Source organism: Chrysochloris asiatica, unplaced genomic scaffold (genome assembly GCF_000296735.1).
Source record: "Chrysochloris asiatica unplaced genomic scaffold, ChrAsi1.0 scaffold00631, whole genome shotgun sequence".
NCBI lineage: Eukaryota > Metazoa > Chordata > Mammalia > Afrosoricida > Chrysochloridae > Chrysochloris > Chrysochloris asiatica.
This window is the reverse complement of record NW_006409149.1, coordinates 98,623-125,291: the sequence shown is the minus strand read 5'-3', so window position 1 is coordinate 125,291 and position 26,669 is coordinate 98,623. Positions and strand designations below refer to the sequence as shown.

The 26,669-nt window shown below is 38.0% G+C and overlaps 1 protein-coding gene across 1 annotated transcript; it reads left to right on the top strand.

Annotated features, from left to right (window-relative positions):
- Positions 1 to 5,801: 5,801 nt before the first annotated feature.
- Positions 5,802 to 26,388, top strand: LOC102838341 (alcohol dehydrogenase 6-like). The gene is made up of 9 exons (XM_006877836.1): positions 5,802 to 5,819; positions 12,325 to 12,426; positions 13,788 to 13,920; positions 15,060 to 15,147; positions 15,313 to 15,490; positions 16,943 to 17,203; positions 19,298 to 19,433; positions 25,433 to 25,571; positions 26,364 to 26,388. The coding sequence occupies exons 1-9, from the start codon at positions 5,802 to 5,804 to the stop codon at positions 26,386 to 26,388; spliced, it is 1,080 nt and encodes a 359-aa protein (XP_006877898.1).
- Positions 26,389 to 26,669: the final 281 nt, after the last annotated feature.

Below are 26,669 nucleotides of genomic sequence, written 5' to 3'. Positions count from 1 at the left end.
CCACTCAAGTTTCTATTTTACAATAGTCAACAGTCAATGCTACTGAATTCTTGACCCACAGATACTGTAAGATAATAAATGTTTATGATTGTTTGGGGCCATTAGTTTTGGGGTAATTTGTTTTGCATCATTAGAAAAAAAATGCAGATCATTGCGTAAATCAATGCATGAATTTTAGCTGTGATAGTTGTTATAGAGGTAAAATGCAGGGTATGGTAGAGACACAGAGAATGAAGTATTAACTCAACCAATGAGAGTGCTACAACTCACATTTTCAGCAAGCCCTGGTGGTAGTACAAACCTACCAGCTGCTCTACAGAAGAAAGATGAGACAGTTTGCTCCTTTAAGTATTTATAGTCTCAGAAATCTATATGAATTGGAATTGACTTGATGGAATTGGATTTGATTTGGTGGTTTTTGATATGTTATCATTGTTGGTTGCAAAATAATTAGAGAAACAGAAGCACATATGTCTTCGTACATGGAGGCAATCAAGCCCATTTTCTTGTATGGATGTTGACAGATGAGAACAATTTATTTTTTCTAGCTGAGTTTACAACTTGAATCAGTGGGCTGATTAAGTGATTCACCAGCTCCAAAGAGTATGTCTCTCCTTATTTTTCAATGGTGGGAAAGTAACCAACAATGTTGTTGTTGTTGTTAAGTGCCATTGAGTCAGTTCTGTCTCAGTGACCCTGTGTAGGGTTTCTGATGTCATAAATCTTTGTGGGGAGAAGAAAGCCTTACCTTTCTCCCTTGGAGTGGCAGGTGGGCTCAAATTGCCAGTCCTGTGGTTCACAATCCCAATGTTTATCCTACAGAGTCACATGAGATCAAATAGAAAGCTCTCATACAAGATAGTTCAAAGACCTTTAGCTCACTAATTTCATGCCCAAACATTCTTGAATAAGATGGCATGCTTCATTTTTCACAGAGCTGTAACAGGACCATGCCAGCAGTTTGGTTACTATGGAATGGGTGTTAGCTTGGACAACTTTGGAAAGTTCTGTGTATTCTCCTTTTCCCAATTTAAAGTTATACTTTTGGGTTTTTTGCCTCTGTGGAAAAGGATTGGGGGCAGGGATTGATAGCATATATGTTGTTGTCATTAGTTGCCGTCAAGTCATTACAGACTCATAACGACCTTATTCACAACAGAACGAAACACTGCCTGGTCCTGGGCCAATCTCACAGTCATTGCTATGTTTGAGTCTATTTCTGTTGCCACTGTGCCAATCCATCTTACTGGAGGTCTTCCTCTTTTTCTCTGACCCTCCACTTTACCAAACATGATAACCTTCTCTAGTGACTGGTCCCTCCTGATAATATGTCTGAAGTATGAGAGATGACGTCTGGCCATCCTAGCTTCCAAGGATTACGCTGGCTGTACTTCTAACACAGATCCATTTGTTCTTTTGGCAGTCTATGGTACACAAAAGAACAGTCTAGGGTTCTTTTGCTTCTTGGTCTATGTCCCGGTTCCTCATGAGCACAATTAAGTGTTCTAGAATACTCATACTTTGCAATGTTGTCCATAGTTTGTCATGATCCACATAATCAAAAGCCTTTGTGAAGTCAATAAAACACAGATAAACATCTTTCTGGTATTCTTCTTTGCTTTCAGCCAAGATCCATCTGACGTCAGCAGTGATATCCCTAGTTCCACGTCTTCTTCTGAAACCGCCTTAAACCTCTGAAAGTTCTTTGTCAATGTATGGTTGGAGCTGTTTCTGTATTACCTTTTGTAAAACTTTATTCGCATGGGATATCAATGATGTTACCCGATGATTTCCGCATTCCCTTGGGTCACCTCTCTTTGGAATGGGCACAAATATGGATCTCTTGCAGTCAGTAGGCCTGGTAATTGTCATCCAAATTTCTTGGCATAGATGAGTGAGTGCCTCCAGTGCCACATTACTTTATTGAAAGATTTCTATTTGTATTCCATCAATTCCTGGTGCCTTTTAAGGCACTCTGATTGTGTAGTGGGTTATGCTGTTAATCACTTGATCAGCAGTTCAAGTCTACCAGATGCTCCATGAGAGAAAGTTGAGGCTTTTTGCTGCTGTAAAGATATACAGCCTTGGAAACTTGATATAGAGTTGCTATGAGTCGGAACCAACTCAACAGCATACAACCACCACTACCACTGCCATATCTACGTTGTGTATAGTTCTTATTGAAGAGGACGCAGCTTCCCCTTCAGTTGATGGACTCTGAATCTGACAACCAGCTCGGGGTTGAAAACTGAGTAAAGCAATACTGCTTTTCTATTGTGGCAGCTGATACTAGTCTTTAACTCGCCCATTACTGATTTTTAAAGAGCACAAGCAGAATTCAGGGCCTTATCCAGAGAAGCAGCGATGCCAGAGATGGAGGCAGAGATGGGGGCATGTAGAGGGGGAACTGCTGAGGACTCTAGATTTATGGGAAGAGAAGGACTAAGAGCTGGTGACCAGGAGGCAGACTTGCAGACTATGCCTTTTGGAGATGTAAATTATTATATATGCCTGAGTATTTTTGGTTTTTTTTAAAGCTAAAGTGGATAGAGAGAAATACTGTTAACTGATGTTACATGGGAGGGGATTATTATCATTGTGATGAAACAAGCTGTATGATTTGTTGAATGTAAAATTGCAGATCTGCCCTGTAAACTTTCACTCAATCCACAATAAAAACCTTAAAAAAAAAAACAAGAATGATAAGTCCTCAATGAACCAGCAAACATCATGACAGTCTTCATGACACTGAGATCAAAAGAATTAGATGGTGCCCTATAACTTCTACCAACTGCTCTGAAAGAAATCAAATTAGAAGGTCGTGAGTAGAGTGGGACAAAATATGGAACAAAATTGAAGATGAAAAAAGACCAGTTTTATTGATCAGATAGAGACTGTTGGGACCCCTGAGACTATAGTACTCAGTCACCCTTCAGGTCTGGAAATGTACTCACCCCTGTGGCTCAATTGTAAGCTAAATAATATACAAATCTATAAGAGGCACAATAATACTAGTGAGGCCCATGACACATAGGAATAATCAACAATTTGTTATCAAAATGGCAGCATTTACTCAAGGACAAAGTTCAGAAGGGTTAGGAAAAAAAGAACTAGAAACACAGGGAGGAAATAGGGTAAGTGACATTACATTGAAGGGATTACTATAAATGTGATGGAACAAAATGTATACGAATTGTTTAATGTAAAATTGGTTATCTGCTCTCAAAACCCAACTCTCAATAAAAAAATTTGGAAAAAGAGAAGACTTCTGTGACAAGATGGCAGGCAGACACAGTGCAACAAAGACATGCAAGGCTAAGTGAAACAACTACAGATGGTGATCCTGAACCCTGGGCTTCAGAGGATTAAGAGAGGTGGATTGAGTGCTAACTGGAAGAGGCCACTAAACAGGAGCAGTTAGAGAGAAGAAAAACGGGCAGGCTTGAAAGCCTGCAGCATGAAGTACTGCAGCCATCTTGAGCCTTTGCAAGCGACCTATAGGCACAGGATGTAACTGGAAGTTGGCAGCAATGGGGATGTGATTCTCCCTTTTTCTGTGCCCTCCTGGAGCCAGAAGTGTGTATAGTATCCAGCTTCCCCAACTCAGAAGTCAGTGGTACCCCCTCCTAAGCAGCCTTGGTGGGCAACAGATGTCCCACTCCTGAGCTAAGCTTCATAAACAGCAAATATAGAACTCAACAAGCATTTCCAATGTCCATCATAACCACCAGGAGAGACAAGGTAAGTGCTTGATAACACAGAAACATACAATCATCAATTAAATATAAATACAATGATACCACAAATGTCTCAGGAAAATGAGACAATTTCAGCTTAAACAAAGAAACAAGATAGAGTGCCTCAAGCAAGTGACCAAAATACAGAATCAGAAAATATAATACCAAAAATGGTATCAGAACTATTTGATAAGGAATTTGAAAGAATGATATTTAGGTACCTTCATTGGATTGAGAGAAAGCAAGGAGAACACAGAAAAAAGCTTTAGAAGAATTCAGGAAAACACTACAAGAACAAACTGACAAAAGAAATGAAAAATTGGAAAACAGCAACTAGAAAATCAGAAGATTAATTAATACTAAGAATTCAGAAATAGATAGTACATTGAAAGGGCAAAGAAGTAGAATTGAATCCATGGAAGGCTGAATTATGTTTTATTGTGAATTGAATGAAGGATTACAGACAAGATCATCATATATTCAACAAATCATAATGGTGTCCCACGTAATTCTTAGGATTTCTTTGTTTTGTATTTGTTGTTGTCATTGCTGCTATTCTTTTTTCTTTGTCCTTTTTTTCTTAAGCCTTTTATTGTGACTTCAGTGAAGGTGTACAGAGCAAATTATCTCTGGTAGAGTAGTGGTTACAAGTCGGGCTACTAATCTCACAGTCAGCAGTTCAAAACTACCAGCTGTTCTGTGAGGGGAAGATGCTTTCTGCTCCTGTAAAAATTTATAGTTTCAGAAACCCTATACAGGGTTTCTATGAGCTGGAACCGACTCCACAGTACATAACCACCACACCACCATGTATCAACGGTTAACAGCATTTACCTCCATTCACTTTAACTATTGCATTCCTCCCTGTCTCCCACTACCTTAATTTTTCCTCTGCTAACCTCCATGGCATATGACCACCACCACCAACCTCCCTCTTGTGTATTGTCTACCCCGTCACCCATGTTAAGATGCTTCTACCCTTTAGCCTGTGAAAAATTTCTCTCCTCCTTCTCCCATAATCATCATAGATTGTTTCTTTTATCAAGAAAACCTTTTCTTGACTTTTTACATTGGTCTCATAACAGTATTTGTCCTTTTGTGATTGACTAGTTTCACTGCAAAGTCGAGAAATCCAGGAATTATAGACTCTGGATAATGTTCAGAAATCATGCAGGCAGTGGCTAAAATTCTTAGTCAAGAGTATATTCTAATAGGCCTAAGCCCTAAGTCTTACAGCTATTAACAACTCCACTTTTTTGTTCTATAGACCAGTAATTTGGGTAGAGAAAGAAGCAATTTAATAATAGAAAGACTACCTTAGAACTGGTTCCAACTTTTTTCCACATCATGAACTCAGAATCATTTTACTTTTCCTTCTAACTAGAACCTGGTCATTGGTGTTCCTTTATATTGGAAATGTCTTTCTTTGTTACCATTGATCATCAGATCATTGGAACTTGGTCAAGACTCACTTAGTCCACATAAAGACATTTTCTGAATTCTAAATCTCAGTTCTCAGACTTATTGTGCAAATTTATTTTACTGTCTGCATACCAAGACAGAGAGGCACTTATGATAAACTACTAAAGTAAATTACCTAGGAACATTTTAATCCTTCAACAATTAACCAATTTGCAAAACCACAAGGACTATCAAAGTTTAAAGACAAAGGTGATCATCTCTGCATTTGAAAAACAACCAAAAAAAGAAGTTTATGTGTACTGTTAATTAAATTGTCCAATTTTAACACTCAGCAGATCAATTAGAACTGATTGTGTTGTTACTGAACTACTGAACCAGTTGCTGAAGGATTATATAAGAAAGAAACTACATGGTTAAAGAGAGAAGTAAAAATTGCACAATCTGACCTTTATATACTGAGCTAAGTCTATTTCAAATCACAGTTAGGAACCTCCCTCCAAGCAGGAATTTACACAAAAAGCTTAGAACAAAGTCTTGCTAGTTACCAGTCTTCTTCATACACTTGGACTTTTCAGACTGAAATTCGTGACGTGAATCTTTCTTTATATATTCATCTGGGCAAAGAAGAGGAAGAACATCAGCATGAGTACTAAAGGCAAAGTAAGTATAGTTTTCTCCTCTTTACCTGGCATAATATTATTTGTGTGTTTATCTGTTTAGCACTATCTCGTCACCCAGCTAGAAGCCCTGTTGGTGTGGTGGGTCAAGCATTGGATCACTAATTGAAAGGATGAAGGTTCAAACCCAATAACCACCCCAAGGAAGAAAGATGATGCTGTCTGCTCCCATAAAGATTTAAAGTCTTGGAAATCCTATGGAGCAAATCTCTCTGCCCTATAGCATCGTTATGAGTCAGACCAGATTAGTTGACAGTGGCTATCATCACCCAGCTAGTCTCTGTTTTAAATTACTGTTTTAATTAGAGTAAATTACTGTTTTAATCTTAGTACTGTTTTAAGAATTATCTGTATGGGAACAAATTGACAACAGCAACTCAAAGTTTAAATAGATGCCTTAGGGAACAGTGAGTTTATGTTAGCGAGGAAGGAACAGCACAGAAAAGGAGGCTGAAAATGATTACACAACTTGAAGAATGTAATCAATGTCACTGAATTGTACATGCAGAAAGTTGAACTGGTATAGGTTTTGTTGTGTGTGTTCCCAACAACAAAATCAAGTAATATAATAATAATAATAATAAAGAGTGTGCAAGGATAGTAATAGAGAATGGGAGCCTAAAGGAAGAGACTTAATCTAGCTTACATTCCCAGAGGAGGTGAAACCTGAGTGGAGACGTACAGAAGAAATAAGAATTTACCAGGTAAAGAAAGAGATGGATTTACAGGCAGATGAAGCAACATGAGAAGTAACATAGAAGTAAGAAAACTATGTCATATGAGGAGATCTAGGATAGTCTATGTGGCTGGAGAGTTAAGTCTGAGACAAAAAGTGACAATAAGAGTGACTAACGGAGAAAATTATGGAGAGCCTTGTACACCAGGTCACTAAGGTCTGTTAGGTAATTGGAAGCAATATCTTTTTTTTTTTTCTTTTTTTACAGCTTTCAATTTCTATAGCTTCATATTTCATACATAGCATGTTCCAATTATTAATGGGTGTTTGAAATTGTTTCTTGTCATTTTTTTAATATAAATGTTTTATTGTAAATTATGTGATAGTTTACATGGGAGAACATTAGTTTTACATTCATTCTATCATATATCATTTCATTGCCATGGTTACAATCCCCTCCATGCATCATCAACCAACCAAAGGGTATACCTTACAAGCTTGCCCCCCCCCCCACCCCCAGTCATCAACACACAGCCCCTCTCCCTCTCTGGATCTCAAGTCCCCAGTTGTTCCATCTCTCCACGTCATCGTCTCTGCCTCCATCTCTTGCATCACTGCTTCTCTGGGTAGGATCCCACTCTCCGCTCTTCTCTGTTGATGGTCCTAGGGACCTCCGCTCCTAGACTGGAAAGTTAATCACTCCCCTCCTTGCTATAAAATGTCTACCCTTACATTTCCAACCCTCACAATCAGTCCTGATAACAATTATTCACTACTGTATCACAAGAGACCTATCTGTATTTCATTTCATCAGCCCTGCCTAGACAGATTGGATACTACTCACTGGAGACTCTACCTTCCTCAACACCTTCTGGATCTAGGTTCCCTCTTGAAAACTTGTAAGCCAGTCATTTCTTGCCTTTGTAGCGCCTCCCCCCTCCCCCACCTCCATTTTGGGTAGCCAATGTCCAAGTTGCCCATCCCTGTCTAATCTGTGTGTGGAGGGTGTGGGAATGATTCTTGCATTAAGGATTTGGTTCCTCTTTTGAGATATTGCATCCATAGTTGTAGGTAGCAATATTATTTTTAACTTATGGGTTAGCCTGTTCATGATTAAAATTCTCATGGTAATGAGAGAGAAGGTGCATTTGAAGTTCATGATATGGAGTCTGAGATGAAGCGGGAAACTTTTTTAATGGTCCAGATAAAAGCCAATGATTACAGGAATGGAGAAGAGGAAATAGATTCCAGAAATAATAGATTTGAAGGGATGAAAGAGAGACATGAATTAAAGTTACCTCCCAGATTTCTATCCTCGATGAGTAGGTGTCTTTCATGGTCCCAGATTGATTGAATAGAGAATGCAGAGGGAGGAGCAAATTGTGAGATGTGTGTGTGTGTGTGTTTGCAGGAGGTGAGGAAGAAGATGGGAGAAAGTGAAAAATTAGTATGTGTTCACTTTCAAACATGCTGAGGTTGAGATAGATGTAGGATATTCAAGTGACATATAAATAAATAATTATGAAGTTTGGGAGTAAGTCTGCCCTATAGATACAGATTTTGAAAGTCATCTGTTTAAAGGTAGTGGTTGAATATATGAAAGTAGGTAAGAACACTTAGAGGAGAATTTAGAGTGAGAACAGTGTAGGACTGAATACAGAACTCCCAAGAACTAACTTGCCACCAACAATGTCTCCAATACCGCCATTTAACGGTTTGCAAATACTAGACTTGGTGTGGCTCTGTGGGTTAAATAAACTGGACTGCAAAGTTGGTTTAAACTACAATATTGGTGGTTCAAGCTTATCAGCCATTCTTTGGAAACTCTATATGGGTTGGATCTGACTCAACAGCACTTAACAATAACAACAACCACTGCATGGTCTCCATTTCTTGTTTCATAATTCAGCCTCAACCTCAAAGCCAATTCTCTACAGTCCTTGTTGTTGTTGTCATTGTAAGTTGCTATCAAATAGATACCAATTCAAGGGACCCTATGCACAACAAAATAAAACACAGCTCAGTCCTTCCTGCACCAACCTCACATACTTGAGCCTATTAATGCTGCCACTCCTTGGTGACCTACCTCTTTTTTGCTGATCCTCCATTTTGCCAAGCATGATATCCATCTCCACAGACTGGTCCCTCCTGATAATATATCAGAAGTACAAGAGACCAAGTTTGGCCATCCTAGCGTTCACGGAGCATTCTGGCTGTGCTCCTTCAAGCATAAATTTGTTTGTTCTTTTGGCGATCCATAATGCTTTTAATATACTCTTGCAACACCATGGCTCAAATGCATCAATTCTTCTATGGTCTTTCTTATTCACTGTCAAATTTTCAAATGCATATGAAATTATTAAAAATACCATGGCTTAGGTCAAACTAACATTTTTGCTCCCCAGCACTATAAAGCGGTTTTGTGCCACCGATTTGCGTAATGCAATATGTCATTTGATTTCTAGAAAACAGTTTTTATAAGTGTTGATGGTTGATCAGAGCAAAATAAAGTCTATAACAACTTCAATCTTTTCTCCATTTATATGGATGTTATTTAATGATGCAGTAGTGAAGATTTTTTCCTTCTTTGCATTGATGTGCAACTCATAATGAAGGCTGTGGTCTTTGATCTTCATTGGTATTTTAAGTTCTCTTCACTTTCAGCAAGCAAGGTTGTATAATCTGCATATGACAGGTTGTTAATGAGTCTTCCTCCAATCCTGTTTCATATAGTCCAGTTTCTCAAATTATTTCCACAGCATACAGTTGAATGTTGTTGTTGTTGTTAGGTGCCATCGAGTCGGTACTGACTCATAGCGACCTTATATGCACAGTAGAAAGAAACACTGCCTGATCCTGGGCCAACCTCACTATTGTTGCCACGCTTGAGTCCATTGATGCTGCCACTTGGCCAATCCATCTCACTGGGGGTCTTACTCTCTCTCTCTGACCCTCCACTTTACCAAACATTGATATCCTTCTCCAGAGACTGGTCCCTCCTGACAATCTGTCCGAAGTATGAGAGATGAAGTTTGGCCATCCTGGCCTCCAAGGAACACTCTGGCTGCACTTCTTCCACCACAGATTTGTTGGTTCTCTTGGCAGCCCGTGGCACTTTTACAGTTGAATAAGTATGATTAAATAATAAGACCCTGGTGCACACCTTTCCTAATTTGAAACTTTCTAATGTCCCTTGTTCTGTTCAAACAACTGCCTCTTGGTCTATGTACAAGTTCTTCATGAGCACAATGAAGTGTTCCAGTACTCATTCTCTACAGTGTTGTCCATATGATCCACATAATCAAAAGCCTTTGCATAGTCAATAAAGCACAAGTAAACATCTTTCTGATATTCTCAGCTTTCAGCCAAGATCCATCTGACATCAGCAATGATATCCCCAATCCTACCTCATCTGAATACGGCTTGAACCTCTGGCAGTTCTCCGTCAATGTACTGTTGCAGCCATTTTTAATTATCTTTAAAAAAATTTTTCTTGCCTGAGACATTAATGATATTGTCCAATAATTTCCTCATTCCTTTGAGTCACCTCTCTTTGAAATGTACACAAATATGAACCTTTTCAATCAGTTGGTCAGTTACCTGTCTTCCAAATTTCTTGGCAAAGATGAGTGCTTCTAGTGCTTCATCAGTTTTTTTGTTAAGATTTCAATTTGTATTCCATCAATTCATGGAGCCTTGTTATTTGCCAATACCTTCATTGCACCTTAGACTTATTCCTTCAGTATGCTACTCTTGAAATGACTGAACATCAACCATTTCTTTCTTTCTTTTTTTTTTCTAACTTTTTATTGTGAATTGAGTGAAGGTTACAGAGCATATCATCAGTCTTACATTCAACAAATCATATACTTTGCTTCATTATATGGTTACAATTCCATCCATGCACCAATTTTTAACAGCATTTACCTCTATTTGCTTTAGCCACTGCATTTCTCCCTGTGTTTCCTATCACTCACATCTTTCCTCTTTCAACCTCCTTCCCATTCTATATTGCCTGCCACATCACTCATGTCAATGCATGTCTACCCTCTGGCATATGTATCATTTCCTCCTCCCCACAAAACCATCATAGATTGTTTCATTTTTCAAGAAAACACTCCTCTCTCTCTTTTTTTTTCCCTTCCTTGATGTACAAAAACAAACAAACAACAACAACAACAAAAAAAAAAACATGCAGGGATAGATAATCATTTAAACAACCAAAGGTCACATTCTGCAAGCCAGTCTCCTGGCCACCAGCACACAGACTTTCTCTTTCCATGAGTCTAGAGTACTCAGTTGCACAATCTCTCCATGCCATCACCTCTGGTGTCACTGCTTCTCTGGTTAGGGTCCCATGTTCAGCTCATGCTCTTCTCTCTTGATGATCCTAGGGTCCTCTGTCCCTGGAATGTTAGATTAACTAATACTCCCCTTCTTGTTACAAAACTTCTATCTTTACACTTGTGACAATGGCAACTAGTTATGATAACAATTATTCATCATTGAATCAATGAATCCTGTCCCTATCTCCTTTCACCAGGTCAATCTAGACAAGAGGAAATCTATTCTGTGCGGATTCTACCTTCCCCACACACTCCGAAACAAAAGTCCCTCTAGAAAACTTGTAAGTCAGTCACTTCATGACTTTATAGGCCCCCTCATTTTAGGTAGCCAATGACTAAGTTATCTGTCACTATGGGTCAGTACCAATTCAATGGAGGCTGGAAACAACGACAACAATGCCTAGGATATAAATTTTTATGCATTCTATTCCATATTTTAAGGAGCTCTGGTTGCGTAGTGGTTTCTCATTGGGCTATTAACCTCAAGGCTAGCAGTTCGAAACTACTAGCCGTTCCGCAGAAGAAAGATGAGGCTTTCTGCTCCCTTAAAGATTTACAGCCTCAGAAACCCTGTGCAGGGTCACTATGAGTTGGAATAGACTCCACAAGTACTTAACAGCAACAGCATTTCATATTTAACAAATTCCAATTTTCCCAGATTCATACTTTATATGTTTCAGTTTCTCATTATTAATGGATGTTTACAACAATTTCTCCTCATTTTAAGTTGTGTCCCATTAGCAAATGAATGTCCCCATGGCTTTACTTCAATTGCGTCATCAAAGTCAACTCTACATTGAGGAAGCATCTCTTCCCCAGTCATATTTTGAGTGCCTTACAACTTGACAGGCTCGCACTATATCTGACAATATTTTGGTGCTCTTCATCATGTTTCAATATTCAACATTCTGGTGCTCACAGTGTTCCACTGTTATTCATAAGGTTTTCAGTGACAAAATATTTGGAAGTAGTCTGTACCTCCTTCTTCCTAGTCTGTCTTAGTCTGGAAGCTAAGCTGAAACATGTCCACCATGAGTGATCCTGCTGGTATTTAACAGATCTGTGGCATAGCTTACAGAATCACAGCAACACATACTGACACAAACTGACAGACAAGTGGTAGCTTCCACTTGTGGGATGACAAATACCTCCAATACCACAAAGTCATTCTTATCCTGAGACAACTTCATTTATGCTATCAAAAGGTTGACAGTGATGGTCTTGATTGTTAGTAATTGCAAAAGTAACTTGAATTCAGAGTTGATAGTACAAGAGAATTGGATTGAGGTAAGTAGATTGTATATAGAGAGAGAGAGAGAGAAAGAGAGAGAGAGTACATATTTATATGATTTTTCTGTTAAAGTGTATAAAAACTGGCCTAAATATATTAATAATCATTAAATAGGAATCCCCAAACTGCCAACCCTAAGAAATTTCTCTTTCTGCTCTCATATTTTATGTTCCAGGTTATCAGGTGCAGAGCAGCCATACTCTGGAAACCTGGTACACCATTTTCCATTGAGGAGATAGAAGTGGCCCCACCAAAGGCAAAAGAAGTTCGCATAAAGGTAAATGGAAAAAAAAAAAATTCACATTTTCACACACCAAAAAAAAATCAGCACAGTTCACTGTAAGTCATCCATTATTTTCAGAAATCAATTTAGGAAGAAAGTTATATATGCTTCCATTTCCTTTTCATTAGCCATGTCTTTAAACCTGTTCATAGAAAAGCTAGGCAAGGAGAACACATTTCAGACTCATGAAAACCTCATGTGTGTCAGAGTAGAACTTAGTTCATACTCTTTACAATGGCTGACTCTTTTAGAAGTAGATTTTCAGATCTTTCATTCTAGGCATCTCTGGATGAACTCAACATTTCAGTTAACAGATGAACTAAAAGCCCCAGATAAAACTCATATTTATATTTAACTTATATTATCATACTAATTGGAGTCTTGATGTGGCACTTTGGGTTAATGCACTGGATTGCAAAGTTGATTTGAACCCCAAGGTCAGTGGTTCAAGCTCACCAACTGCTCCTTGGAAACCCCCATACAGAAAGGTTGTTGTTGTTGTTGTTGTTAAGTGCCGTCAAGTTAATTCCGACCCATAGCGACCCTGTATAGGGTTTCCGAGGAGCAGCTGATGAGCCTGAACTGTGACCTTGCAGTTCAAATGGCTTTGCGGTCTGACTCGTTAACCTTCAGCGCCTCACCAAAGGTTAGAGAGATGGAAACACAGCCTTCAAAAGTTTGTAGACTTAACTGGAGAATATGTTGAGAAACAATAGCTTCACATTTTGATAATTTTGTTTAATAGAAGTTTCTATAATTTTGCAGCAATACCTTTTGATTTACCCTTTTACTTCCCCAAAATCAGCCACTGAAAGAAAACTCTATGGAGTTTTCCATTCACCTCTGACATGCATGAAGTCACCATAAGGTGGAGTTAATTTGACTGCATCTAACAACTGTTTTGATTCTTTAAAAACAAAAACAATAACTTAGGCTTAAATTATAATAAAAAGCATTATCTATTTCCCTCCTATGTTCCAATTCCTTTATTTCTATATTTGGTCTTTATCTACCTTGCTCCCACTCCATTCTCAAATGAAGAATCAAAATGAGCTCAAATGAAGCATCAAACGAAAACTTTAATGTCACTCTGTGGTTGTACAACTGTCTTCTGACCCTATCCTATTTTCAATAAATTTCAAATTTATCCTCTTGTTTTTGAAATTAGCTAATGAAAGACACTGGATTTCTTTTAGAATGTTATTGATACTTGTCTAGAAGCAAAACTGATCAATTAATTCACTGTATTAATGAACCATAGCCAATTATTTTCAAAGTTTTTGAACACTAACAATTCTAAAAGTTTTATCTGAGATAGAGAAAACCATAGTAAGTACTCTCTGCTTTCCATACAGATTGTGGCCACAGGGCTATGTGGTACAGACCTGAAAATGGTGAACAACGCTCACGTATCCCCAGTTGTTTTAGGCCATGAAGGAGCTGGAATAGTTGAGAGTGTGGGAGAAGGAGTCAGCACGGTGAAAGCAGGTATAAATTAGGACCTGAGGTTTGGAAATAGCAGCAACTTGGAATCTGGAACCCACATGAGAAAAACAAAAGCATTCCTTAAAGATGCTGAAATCAAGTGAAATATAAGGTGACATCTTGCCCATTTTTTTGGGGAAAGAAAGATCATTATGAATAAGTAATACCAAAAAAACTAAATGTATTGTATTATCTGCATTTATATTTTAAGAAGAAAAATAACAAGGAGAAACTGAATGCACTGAAATGAAATCTGAAATGAAGTACAAAATAAGATAAAAATTTACAGAAAGAAAAAGTAAACTGAGGGTAACTATGAAGCAATTATTTATTCAATTATGAAGCACATGATGAGTCTAATGCATTAGTGGAACCAAATAGAAAAGCAGTTTAGAAATGAATTCAAATATACTTATATAGAAATTTAATAAGGATAGTTTGCCTTTCATATTTGAAGTGGAGAACATGGATTGTTCTGTAAACTGCATTGAAACAAGAGGTTAATCATTGGTGGAAAAAAGCAAGTTGAGTTCCTAAATCATTCATTATACAAAAATATTTTATAAATATCTAAAACTTAAAAATGAAAAAGGTGAAATCATAGAGGAACTATAAAACAACATGAAAGAATAGTGGATTATCTCGGATACTTGGTAGCCTTCATAGTATCAAGCACAATTAAATATGGAAGTAACTGTCAATTGTCACCATAATCATAGTAGATTCTTTTGTGCCTTGTTGTTGAAATACTGAGAAACAACTAACTCTTTACTTTAAAACGTATAGTTGTTTTAAACTATAGGAGAGGAAAAAGGGGGACAAAAAGAAGTCACTATTTAAGGAGTTAAGAACTTCTGTTACGGGTTCTAGGAATTTTTTGTAAGTAGATAATGGTGTTGGTTGCACAACATGAGCATAATCAATGTCTTTGAATTGTATATGTAGAAATGTTGAATTGGAAAATTATAACATTTTATAATTTTATAAATACAAGGGACTTTAAAAAGTTCATGGGAAAACTCCATACTTTTTAATGCCAGTTTCCCATGAACTTTTGAAGTCTCTTTATGTGACTGAGTGTGTGTACGCCACATTTTTTAAAATTAGTAAAGTCATAATAATTCATTATTTTCCTCTCCTAGGTGACAAGGTTATCACACTCTTTCTACCACAATGTGGACAATGTAGCTCTTGCCTAAATCCTGGGAGCAATTTTTGTATAAGATTGAAGTAAGTCTTTACTATTATTTTGAAAAGTTCATTTGATTTCCTGGCAAGAGATTTAAGTCTTCTAATTCAAAATAAATCTTTTTTTTTCTTTCTTTTTTTTTTTTTTTTTGTGTGTGTGTGTAAAAGAGACTCACACACTGGGCTGATGTCTGATGGCACCACTAGGTTTACCTGCAAGGGAAAATCAGTATATCACTTTGCTAACACGAGTACGTTCTCAGAATACACCGTGATAAAAGAAATTGCAATTGCCAAGATTGATGCAGTCGCACCTCTTGAGAAAGTGTGCCTAATTAGCTGTGGATTTTCCACTGGGTATGGTGCTGCAATCAATACTGCCAAGGTGAGGATCATTTGTAATTATTATGAATGGAATCCTTGAGATATGGAATTGAACTTCCTCATGCATTTGGGACACGTGTGATCATACAACTTGAAGAAAAATCACAAACATTCTTGAGTTCACCATCTTCTGCTTAGTCATCAAATGTCCCCTTCAATGTTTTCTCCATTGCCACTTAGTAAGTTGTGTTGCTGTTGTTAAGTACCATCAAGTCAATTCTGACTCATAGCAACCAGGTATACCATTTTCAAGGAGCCGCTGGTGGGTTTGAACTATCTATCTTGCAGTTAGCAGTCCTGTGCTTATCCTAAAGCAGCACACCAGGAATTCACTTAGTAGAGTGGAAAATCAATACTGGATACCATTCACAAATGGAAACATATGGAATTCCTGGGAGTTGAACATATCACAGATACAACATGACTATGTATCCTTCCACAATTCAATGCATACTTTCTTTCATTCAACACCATTTATGGAGCATCTATTACACCAGGTGGAGTCCTGGTATGGTGCTTTAGAATAAGCACTGGACCATAAGGTTGATTTCAACTGCAAGGTCGGTGGTTCAAATTCACCAGCCACTATTTAGAAACCTTGTAAAGGGTTGCTATGAGTCAGAACTGACTTCACAGAACTTAAAAAAACAACTATGCCAGGTACTATTTATAGGTGCTAGGATTCAACAGTTGATAAAACTTAATGAACATATATTGTAATCTCAAAATAGCAGACCAAATAAAATAAATGTATACTGTATCGGATTATGATAAGTACCAATAAAGAGGAGAGTAACAGACCAATACTCCAAAAGGAGAAGTTGATGTATTAGATTGATCAAGGAATTCCACAATGATTACTGAGCTACTGTTAAAGTACTACATCCAAATCTTCCCAGCACCATCTTTAAGTGGTTGTTGGGTTGTAAATCTTGGTGGTTTTCCATTAGTTCCAGTACTATATAGAGAAATTGGGTAGAAGGGACTCAATGTAAATTGATCCAGTTTTGGACTGTACTAAAGAATAAGCATATACCTTCATAAGGCATTAACCCTGTTAGTAATGCAAAATTTACAGGTATCCAAAAGAAAGAAATGTTTGCAAGAAGATAGAGATCATTTTAACAGACTCGAAAATATCTGAAATTAAATGAATATTTTGTCAAATAAGACTTAAGATTCAACGAATGCTGATTAAACTACTTCCACTCATGCTAATTCCTGGGACTTTGAAACTCTATTTGTAGTAGCCATTTCTCTCTATTACCTTTATACAGGAGTGTTTTATATCTAGAGCTGTCTTGAGGGACTAGAACTCAAGCTATAATATGTTTTATTTGAAAATGTTCTTTACTTACGTCACAAATAAAATATGCACTAGGCCTTCTTAAGTGAATAAATGCACATGTTCCCTTTGCTTTTAGTTTTGGGTGTTCTGTCTTTATGTGCTCAGGTCACGGCTGGCTCCTCTTGTGTCGTGTTTGGCCTTGGAGGAGTTGGTCTGTCTGTGATCATGGGCTGTAAGGCAGCAGGAGCAGCCAGGATCATTGGAGTGGATATCAACAAGGAAAAATTTGAGAAGGCAAAGGAAGTGGGAGCCACTGAGTGCTTCAGCCCACTAGACTTTGAGAAACCTGTCCACGAAGTTTTAATTGAGATGATCGGTGCTGGTGCTGATTTTTGCTTTGAGGTCATTGGAAATCCAGACATTGTGGTATGTACTCCCATGGAGTGAAATGATCAGAATTTACCTTACAATTTAATTTAATTAGAAATTTTAAGGTCCCTACACATTTTTCTAACTTTCTTTGTTACAAAAATCCCAGCTGGCACCCACTGTACACTCTAATAATTCTGTTCACTATCTTCAACACTGAAAGCATAACTTTTGTGCCAATGTTGCCATCACACCAGTCCTTCATAGGAACGTAAGCAGAGCGTCTCCAAAGGGCAAGAGAATAAGACTTTGTAAAGAATTCTGGCTAGAATATTTCATTACAAGACACAGCTTGTTAACTATAATTTCTAAGCCAGGAAATTTAACCTAGATAAGGTAAAAATTGGAGTCCTGTTGTGGCCCTGTGGGTTAATGCACTGGATTGCAAAATCTGTTTGAACCTCCAGGTTGGAAGTTCAAGCTCACCAGTTGCTCCTCGAAACCCTATGCAGGGTTACTATAGGTCAGAACTGACTTGACGTCCCTTCACAAAAAAACAAGCTGTTTGGAGTCCTGGTGTGGCACTGTAAGATAAGCACTGGACCACAAGTTCAGTTTGAACCACGTGGTCAGTGGTTCAAACGCACCACATGCTCCTCCGAAGCCCTAGGCAAGGTGGCTGAGTCAGAATTGACTCAATGGCACTCAACAACAACAGCAATCAGCTATTTGAAGAAGAATGGCCTTTTCCAATCTGGACCCTTTCCCTTGCACATAGTCTTGCTCTAAGAAATCACCACAGTCTGTTTGACATTTGTTAGCACGAAGAGCTATATAAATACCAACTGTCCCCTTCATATCTTTCAAAAAGTCAGTAATAACCAACTACTTGTGTTAGTGATAGTTCTGATTTTTAAAAATATACATATGATTATTACCATGGATGTTATTATTTTCATTGTTGTTACTTCAATTTACTGAGTCCTACTAGTCTTGGTAGAGTCCTGGTGTGGATCTGTGGTTTAATGCACCAGACTACAAAGCCGTTTGAACTGCAAGTTTGGTGATTCAAGCTCACCAGCTGCTGCTTGGAAACCCTATACAGGGTTTCTATGGGTCAGAAATGACTCCACAGCACTTCATAAAAACAACAACAAGACTTAGTAGAATCCTGGTGTGGCACAGTGGGTTAATGTACTAGGCTGCAAAGTTGGTTTCAACTGCAAGATTAGCAGATTAAGCTCACCAACCACTTCTCAGAAACACTATACAGGGTCGCTGAGTCAGGACTGACTCAACAACTCCTAACAATAATAACGTAAGCCCTGGTGAGGAATCCTTGTACCACTGTAGGATGAGCAATGGACTGCTAATGGCAAGGCAGGTAGTTCAATCCTACAAGCTTCACTGCAGGAGAAAGGTGAGGCTGTCTGCTTCCATAAAAATGTATACTCTTGGAAACCCTATACAGGTTACTAGGAGTCAGAATCAATTCAATGGCTTTGGTATTTGGAATGGGTGGACGAGTCCTAGAGGTACAGTGGATTAAGTAATGGGCTGACTGAAACTTTGGTGTTCCAAACCTGCCAGTTGTTTTGGAGAAAGATGAGGAAGGTAGAGTCCGTAAAGATTTACATCCTAGGACATAGTAGGAAGCAATTCTACTCTGTCATATAGAGTCACTGTGAATCAGAATAGACTGGAAGTCAGTGGGTGGGTTTTATATACCAGGAGCCCTGGTGATACAATCTTTAAGTGCTTGGCTGCATTAATTCTTCGTTCAGATGGTTGGCAGTTTGAACCTACCACTTACTCAAGGGGAGAAAAGCCACGGTGGTCTGCTCCTGTAAAGATACAGGGCTATTCTACTGTGTCACTTAGGGATGCTTAGGGTCAGACTCAACCATACAACATGAGTCAGAACTGACTTGAAGTCACACAGCAGGAATAACATATACTAGGTGCCACACAGCGGCTTAACTATGTGTCATGCCTTCTTATACAATAAATGTTATTTCAAATGCGGGAAGGGAGAATCAGGAAAGAAGGTCACAGACCATTCAATAGTAAAGCTGAGATTAAAACTTAGGTCCAACTCCTAAGAGCATCTTCTTGTAACCACTGCACTGGTCTGCATTTGATTCATAACAGGCAGCTGCCCTTGCCTCCTGCCATGAGAACCACGGTGTCTGTGTGATTGTGGGTTTGATGACTGCTGGTGTCCAGCTCAGTGTCAGTGGCATGCTGTTCTTCTCAGGGCGCTCCTTGAAGGGATCTGTGTTTGGAGGTAGGATGAAACTTGTAATGGTGGAAATGCCCAGGGGGTTGAAGGTGGGGAGTAGGGGAGGTGTGCCTTAAATGCTAAGAAAGAACCCAAAGAATTTTAGATTTTAGTTTCTGTTTCAATACATGAATATTCAAGGTAAGAGCTTTGATACTGGATATATCCAGTTGCTTCTTGGTGAGCTTTTTCTCATGCAAAAGTAGAGAAAAACATTTTTTAAATTGGACAAAGATGCCAGTGTTAAGTTTTCAATACAAACTCTAAATTAAAAAGAAAACACTTTCTTGTGATTAATAGCTTCACTGAGGTTTGGTTATATACTTGCCAACTAGGGTTCTTTAAGGGACATACCTTATCATTAGTAGTCATTGTTCAACTTCTATAAAATTTATCCCAAACAATAAGTTGGCACCAAGCCAACTCGAAGGTATGAAACACCATGAATTCATGGCTTAAACGAAGTAAATGATAGGAAACGAGCTTTTTTTTTTTTTCAGGCAAAAAAAAAAAAAACAGTTTTTCATAGAATCCTTTAATTTTCCTTTTTTAAAACCTGTCTTAGAACATGTCTTTTTATAGCCTTTAGAAAAGCCCTTTATTGAGGAAGTCAAAAATAAATAAATCTACTTAGATATGATTCTGGGCTCATAAGCAAATAATCTGATATTTATTTTAAGAGGAAATGTATTTATCCAGAGATTTTGGGTAATCTGAATTTTGGGCAAAAAGAAGAAAATTAGGAACAAAAATACTCTAGAGAATGAGTTATCTGTGTGTCCAAATTAACTATATGTATTGATAATTATGGAGTCCTCATGTGGTTCTGTAGGATAAACACTGGTTTGTCAACCACAAGGTCGGTCGTTCAAATATACCAGCTCTGAAACCCTCTACAGCATTGCTATGGGTCAGAACAGACTCTACGGCACTAAACAAACAAAATTGTTAACTATGTATGGCAATGTACAATAAACACTAGACTGATAACCACAAAGGAGATGCTAACCTCCTTAGAAACCCTATTGTTGTTCTTGTTCTTATTGTTAAGGCCTATGAGTCAGTTCCAACTAATACCAACCACTTGTAGGGTTTCCAAGGAGGAGCTGCTGAGTTTGAACCATAGACCTTGAAGTTCAAACTAACCTTGGGTCAAGCTAGGACTCTGGGAAACCCTACATAGGGTTACCATGAGTCAGAAATGACTCAACGGCACACTTAACAACAAAAAAAATTGTTACAGATATTAAGAAACTTACCCGAATCATTTGTGAAGAGCAGTAAAAAAAATAAAGGGAAAGAAGTTATTAACAGTGTAAACTGTGGTTTTAGTTCTTCTATTTGGAATCACTGAGCACATCTACTGCCATTTCACTCTATTATATTTATAGATGATAAGTGTTTATACAAATTACACATACTCAGCTAACTTTTATAAAATAAGGTCGCCAATATATTAAATAACCCTCACAGTAAACCTAATTCAATGACCACTTCATATAATGACCATAATCAGAAATGAGTTGCCTTTGAGTTGATTCTGACTCTCAGTGACCTTACATGGTGTCGGATTAGAACTGCGCTTCATAGTGTAGTCAGTGACTGATTTTGTGTAGCTCACTCTCTCAACTTTTCCTTGAGATGCCTCTGGGTGAAGTCAAATCATAGATGTAAGTTACTTTCCTTTATAGTAGCTTTCAATCAAGGATCACATTTTATGGGTGCCGCACAGAATGGTTAAACCTCCAACAAAATTCACAAGGAAGAATTTCCCCACTCAAAATGGCATTAGTGCCTCTATTGAGAAGCACAAATTAGGCTACTGTGAAAACCTATTCCTTCTTATTTTGTTTAGTTGAAAGAAGAAACAAGTGAACATTTTATTACACAGATAAGAAAATGCTTTATTTGATCCCTTCGTGTAATGACAGAAAACATTATTAAAAATGTTGATTCCCGTTGTAGTTCTCTAGTGCTGTTGTAGCAGAAATACCACAAGCAGATGTCTTTAACAAATAGAAATTTCTTCTCTCAAAGTTTACGAGTTAGAAGTCCAAATTCATGGCACCACCTCTCCAGGAGGGATTTTTCTCTCTCCATTTTTTTCTCTTTCAGCTCTGGGGGAAGGTCCTTGTCTCTTTTCCTTGGCTCCTTGGTGATCTTCATGTGGCATGGCATCTGTCTTCCCCATCTCTGCTTGCTAGTAGGATGTTTCATCTCTTTCACAGATCAAGAGATGGATTGAAGGCACACACTACTCTAATCCTGCATCCTCAACATAGCAAAACAACCCACTCCCAAATGGGATTGTAGCCAGAGACATATAGGATTTTCCATGAATATTTATGGGGAAACAATTCAAGCCATAACAGTTCTCTATAACAGAAACCAACTTAATTAGAAAATAAATTTGCTGGAAGAATATTGGATAGTTTTGAGAATCCATGGGAAGACTAGGGTATACAACCCATTCTGAAATGAAGAAAAGCAAGTGACTGCTAAGACCCAATCTGCTTAGGACACTGTTGTCTCCTTGTATAATTATATGACACTATCCTTTCCAGAATGGGTGACCCTGCTGCTATTTAAAATACTCATGGCATAGATTCCAGAATTTTGGCAACTCACAAGCCACCACAAGATGATAAACTGACAGATGAGTGGTGGTCCATTTGTTGCATTCACAGTCAAAAAGAACATATCAAGATCTATCATGAGGTACAAGGCTGTCTGTAAGAGGATAATATCCATGCACCTATAGGGAAGACCAGTTAATACCATATTATTCAAATTTACTCACCAACCACTAAAGGCAGTGAGGTTGAAATAGAAGAATTCTACCAACTTCTACAGCCTGAAATTAATCAAACATGCAATCAAGATAGTCATAAGCACTGGGGATTGGAATGCAAAGGTTGTAAACAAAGAGGAAGGACCAGTATTTTGAAAATATGGCCTTGGTGATAGAAATAATGCTGGAGATTGCATGATAGAATTCTGCAAAACCAATGATTTGTTCACTTAAAAAATATTTTTAAAACAGCTTAAGAGATGACTATACACATGGACCTCACCAGATGGAATACACAGAAATCAGTTTGACTACAGCTGTGGAAAGAGAAAGTAGAAGCACACCATATCATCAGCCAAAACAAGGCCTGGGGCAGACTGTGGAATAGACCATCCATTGCTTATATGCAAATTCAAACTGAAGCTGAAGAAAATGAAAACAAGTCCACGAGAGCCAAAATATGACCTTGAATATATCACAACTGAATTTAGAGATCATCTGAAGAACAGATTTGATACATTAAACACGAAATACCGAAGACCAGAAGAGTTGTGGGATGACATCAAGAACATCATACAGGAAGAAAGCAAAAAGTCATTAAGAAAACAGGAAAGAAGGAAAAGATCCAAATGGATGTCAGAAGAGACACTGAAATGTACTCTTCAGCATAGAGATGCTAAAGCAAATGGGAGAAATGAGGAGGTCCAAGAGCTGAACAGAAATTTTCAAAGGTCAGCTCAAGAAGATAAAGCCAAATATTACAACAAAATATACAAAGATCTGCAATCAGAAAACCAAAAGGGAAGAACACACTCAGCATTTCTCAAGCTGAGGGAACTGAAGAAAAAATTCAAGCCTCAACTTTCGTTATTGAAGGATTCTCTGGGGAAATTATTGAATGATGCAGAACATCAAGAAAAGATAGAAGGAATACACAGAGTCACTGTAACAAAAGGAAATGGTCAATGTTCAACTGTTTCAAGAGGTAACATATGATCAAGAGCCAATGATACTGAAGGAGGAAGTCCAAGATGCATTGAAGGAATTGGCAAAGAACAAAGCTCCAGGAATTGATGGAACACATATCAAAAATTTTCAAGAAAATGAGGTTTCACTGGAGGCATTCACTCATCTATGCCAAGAAATTTGGAAGACAACTATTTGGCCAACAAAGATCCATATTTGTGCCCATTCCAAAGAAAGGTGACCTAACATAATTCAGAAATAATTGGACAATATCTTTGATATCCTATGTGAGTGAAGTTTTACGCAAGGTAATACAGAAATGGCTGCAAGCATATATTGACAGAGAACTTCCAAATATTCGAACCAGATTCAGAAGAGGACATGGAACAAGGGATATCATTGTTGATGTCCGATGGATCTTGGCTGAAAGCAGAGAATACCAGAAGAATACCTGTGATTTATTGACTATACAAAGGTGTTCGATTGTGTGGATTATGACAAGCTATGGACGACATTGTATGAGTTTTCCAGAACACTTAATTATGCTCATGAGGAATCTGTACCTGGGCCAAGAGGCAGTTGTTTGAACAGAACATGGGAACACTGAATGGTTTAAAATTAAGGAAGGTATGCAACATGGTTGTATTCTTTCACCATACTTATTCAACCTGTATGCTGAGTAAATAATCCAAGAAGCTGGGGTATATGAAGAAAAACATGGCATCAGGCTTGGAGGAAGGCTCATTAACAGCCTGTAATATGCAGATGATACAACTTTGTTTGCTGAAAGTGAAGAGTACTTTCAATACTTACTGATGAAGATCAAAGAACATAGCCTTCTGTACGGATTGCATCTCAATGTTAAGAAAACAAAAATCCTCACCACTGGACCAATAAAGAACACCCTTGTCAATGGAGAAAAGATTGCAGTTGTCAAAGACAATTTTTCTTCGATCAACAATCAACACTCATGGAAGCAGCAGTCAAGAAATCAAATGACATATTGCATTAGGCAAATCTGCTCCACAAGACTATTTTAAAGTGTTGAAGAGCAAAGATGTCAGCTTGAGGACTAAGGTGCCCTGACCCAAGCCATGGTATTTTCAATAACCTCATATGCATGTAAAAGTTGGACAGTGAATAAGGAAGGTCATAGAATTGATGCCTTTGAGTTACAGTGTTGGAAGAGAATATTGAAAGGACCATGGGCTGCCAAAAGAATAAACAGATCTGTGTTTAATGAAGTACAGCCAGAGTGCTCCTTGGAGGCCAGGATGGCCAAACTTCATCTCTCATACTTCAGACATATTGTCAGGAGGGACCAGTCTCTGGAGAGAGATATCATGTTTGGTAGGGTGGAGGGTCAGAGAAAAAGAGGAAGACCCCCAGAGAGATGGATTGGCAAAGTGGCAGCATCAATGGGTTCAAGCATGGCAACAATGGTGAGGTTGGCCCAGGACTGGGCAGAGTTTTGTTCTGTTGTGCATAGCGTAGTTATAAGTCGGTACTGTCTCTATGGCACCTAACTACAACAACCCTTTTCATTATAAGCAGACCACCAAATTCTGTCTGATAACTCACTGATCATGTCACTAATCACAGGGCTAAATGTAAGGACAGTTTTTCGAGAAAATCACGAGACTAAAGAAAAGACAATAGTAAGTCTATCTTGGCCTGTGCAATTCTTACTTCCAGAAGGTTTCTTTTATTTTCATAGTTATTCTTTTTCAAAAAGCTCTCACTTGTTTTACTTCATGATTGAATTTCTTTTCTAGGTATTTAACTTTTTCTTGAAGCCGGACATCAAAACATACACAGGAAGGACATTTTTAACCTTTAAATTGTTTTCTTTCATGATTCCTAAGACTTTTGACTTAGATATAAATTCTATACTATTAGTACCAAATGTCGCCTCAGGAAAACGGCCCTCTCCATGAGCGTATAGTTGAAACAAGCATTCTGATGACTGAGACATATTAATAAACCATCCTTAGATTTCTTCAGGAGTTCTGGTGTGGTGTAGTTGGATAAGTACTAGACTGAAAAGTCAGCAGTTCAAACAAACCAGTCATTCCTCAGAATCCTTATACAGGGTCTTTGTGAGCTGGAACCAACTTGACGGCACTTAACAAAGACAAAAACAAGACTTCCTCAATCGAATTCAACATGTCCAGCAATACTCTGGGTGGATTTTTCTTTTCAAGTATAGTCTGATGTATGAAATCTATCATTTTTCTTTGTATTTCAGGATGGAAGAGCAGAGATCATGTTCCTAAACTGGTTTCTGACTTTATGGCAAAGAAGATTAACCTAGATTCACTAATTACCCATACTATGAAATTTGATAAGATCAATGAAGCAGCTGAATTAATGAAAACTGGAAAATGGCAAGTTTCTCACATAATGTTTATGCCTATGTGTTTGGGACCAAGAAAAATGGTGTGTGAGTGTTGGGGGAGGTAGGAGATGGGTAGTCACTGCTGAAGGAGCCAAGTGCAGACTATTGCAGGTTTCAAAAAAATGTTGTACCGCTTCTCCTCTCTATGTTTTGTTTTATGCCAGCTATTACAATGTACAATCCTAAAAATAGTTTAGTGCTCATTTACCCTAACTATCAAATTTTGATTTCCAATTTAGAAATTTTTTAAATGGCACAGTAAGTAATTAAGTCAGTAATTAAGTCAGCTCATAAAATGTTTGTCCTCATTTAAGTACATCATTTTCAAAGCACCATCATGAAATTATCTCTAGAGAACTCTTACCTCTGATTCACAAGACTGGAGCCAACCATTGGCATTTCCCACTTGGGGATAAGCCTGCATATCTATTCCTTAGCCTTGAAGCTTCATGTCACTTTGAAAAATTGTCTCACAATGGCTTTATATATTTTTAACCTACCTTAAAAGGAAGGGAATGTGGAGTCTGGTGTGGCACTGTGGGTTAATGCGCCAGGCTGCAAAGCCATAGAACTACAAGATCAGTGGTTCAAGCTCACCAGTTGCTCCTAGGAAACCCTATGTAGGGTTGCTATGGGTCAGAATCGACTTAATGTCACTTAACAACAACAACAAAGGGTAGGGAATATAGCTTAATAGGCTACAGAGCAAGCATTTGAAATGTCAAAATACAAATGTTCCTTTGGAAAACTTTCAACTGTTTTTGTTTTTGATTTTTTCTAGTATCCGCTGTGTCCTGATGTATTAAGTACAACATAATTTACAGAAGATCTGCAGCATATTTCACCAACTGAATTGCATTCTGACTAATTTTCATAATTTAGAAGAATTATCCACACAACGCTAACTCTCTGACCATGCTTCTGATTCACTCAGTCCTGGTTCTTCATCATCTTATCAAAATGGTTCCTATGTGTCCATAGTCACCTAGGATTAGCCTCCTTTTTAGATCAAGATTAACGTTGACTTGAATCAACTAATTCCAGATCCTTTGGACATCCAAATGCATCACAACTATGAAAATCCCAT

Bases quoted from the DNA above. Each gene is read 5' to 3' on its own strand.
- LOC102838341 (XM_006877836.1), top strand. The intron at 12,427-13,787 runs GTAAATGGAAAA...CTTTCCATACAG, and splicing joins CAAAAGAAGTTCGCATAAAG to ATTGTGGCCACAGGGCTATG. The intron at 13,921-15,059 runs GTATAAATTAGG...TTCCTCTCCTAG, and splicing joins AGTCAGCACGGTGAAAGCAG to GTGACAAGGTTATCACACTC.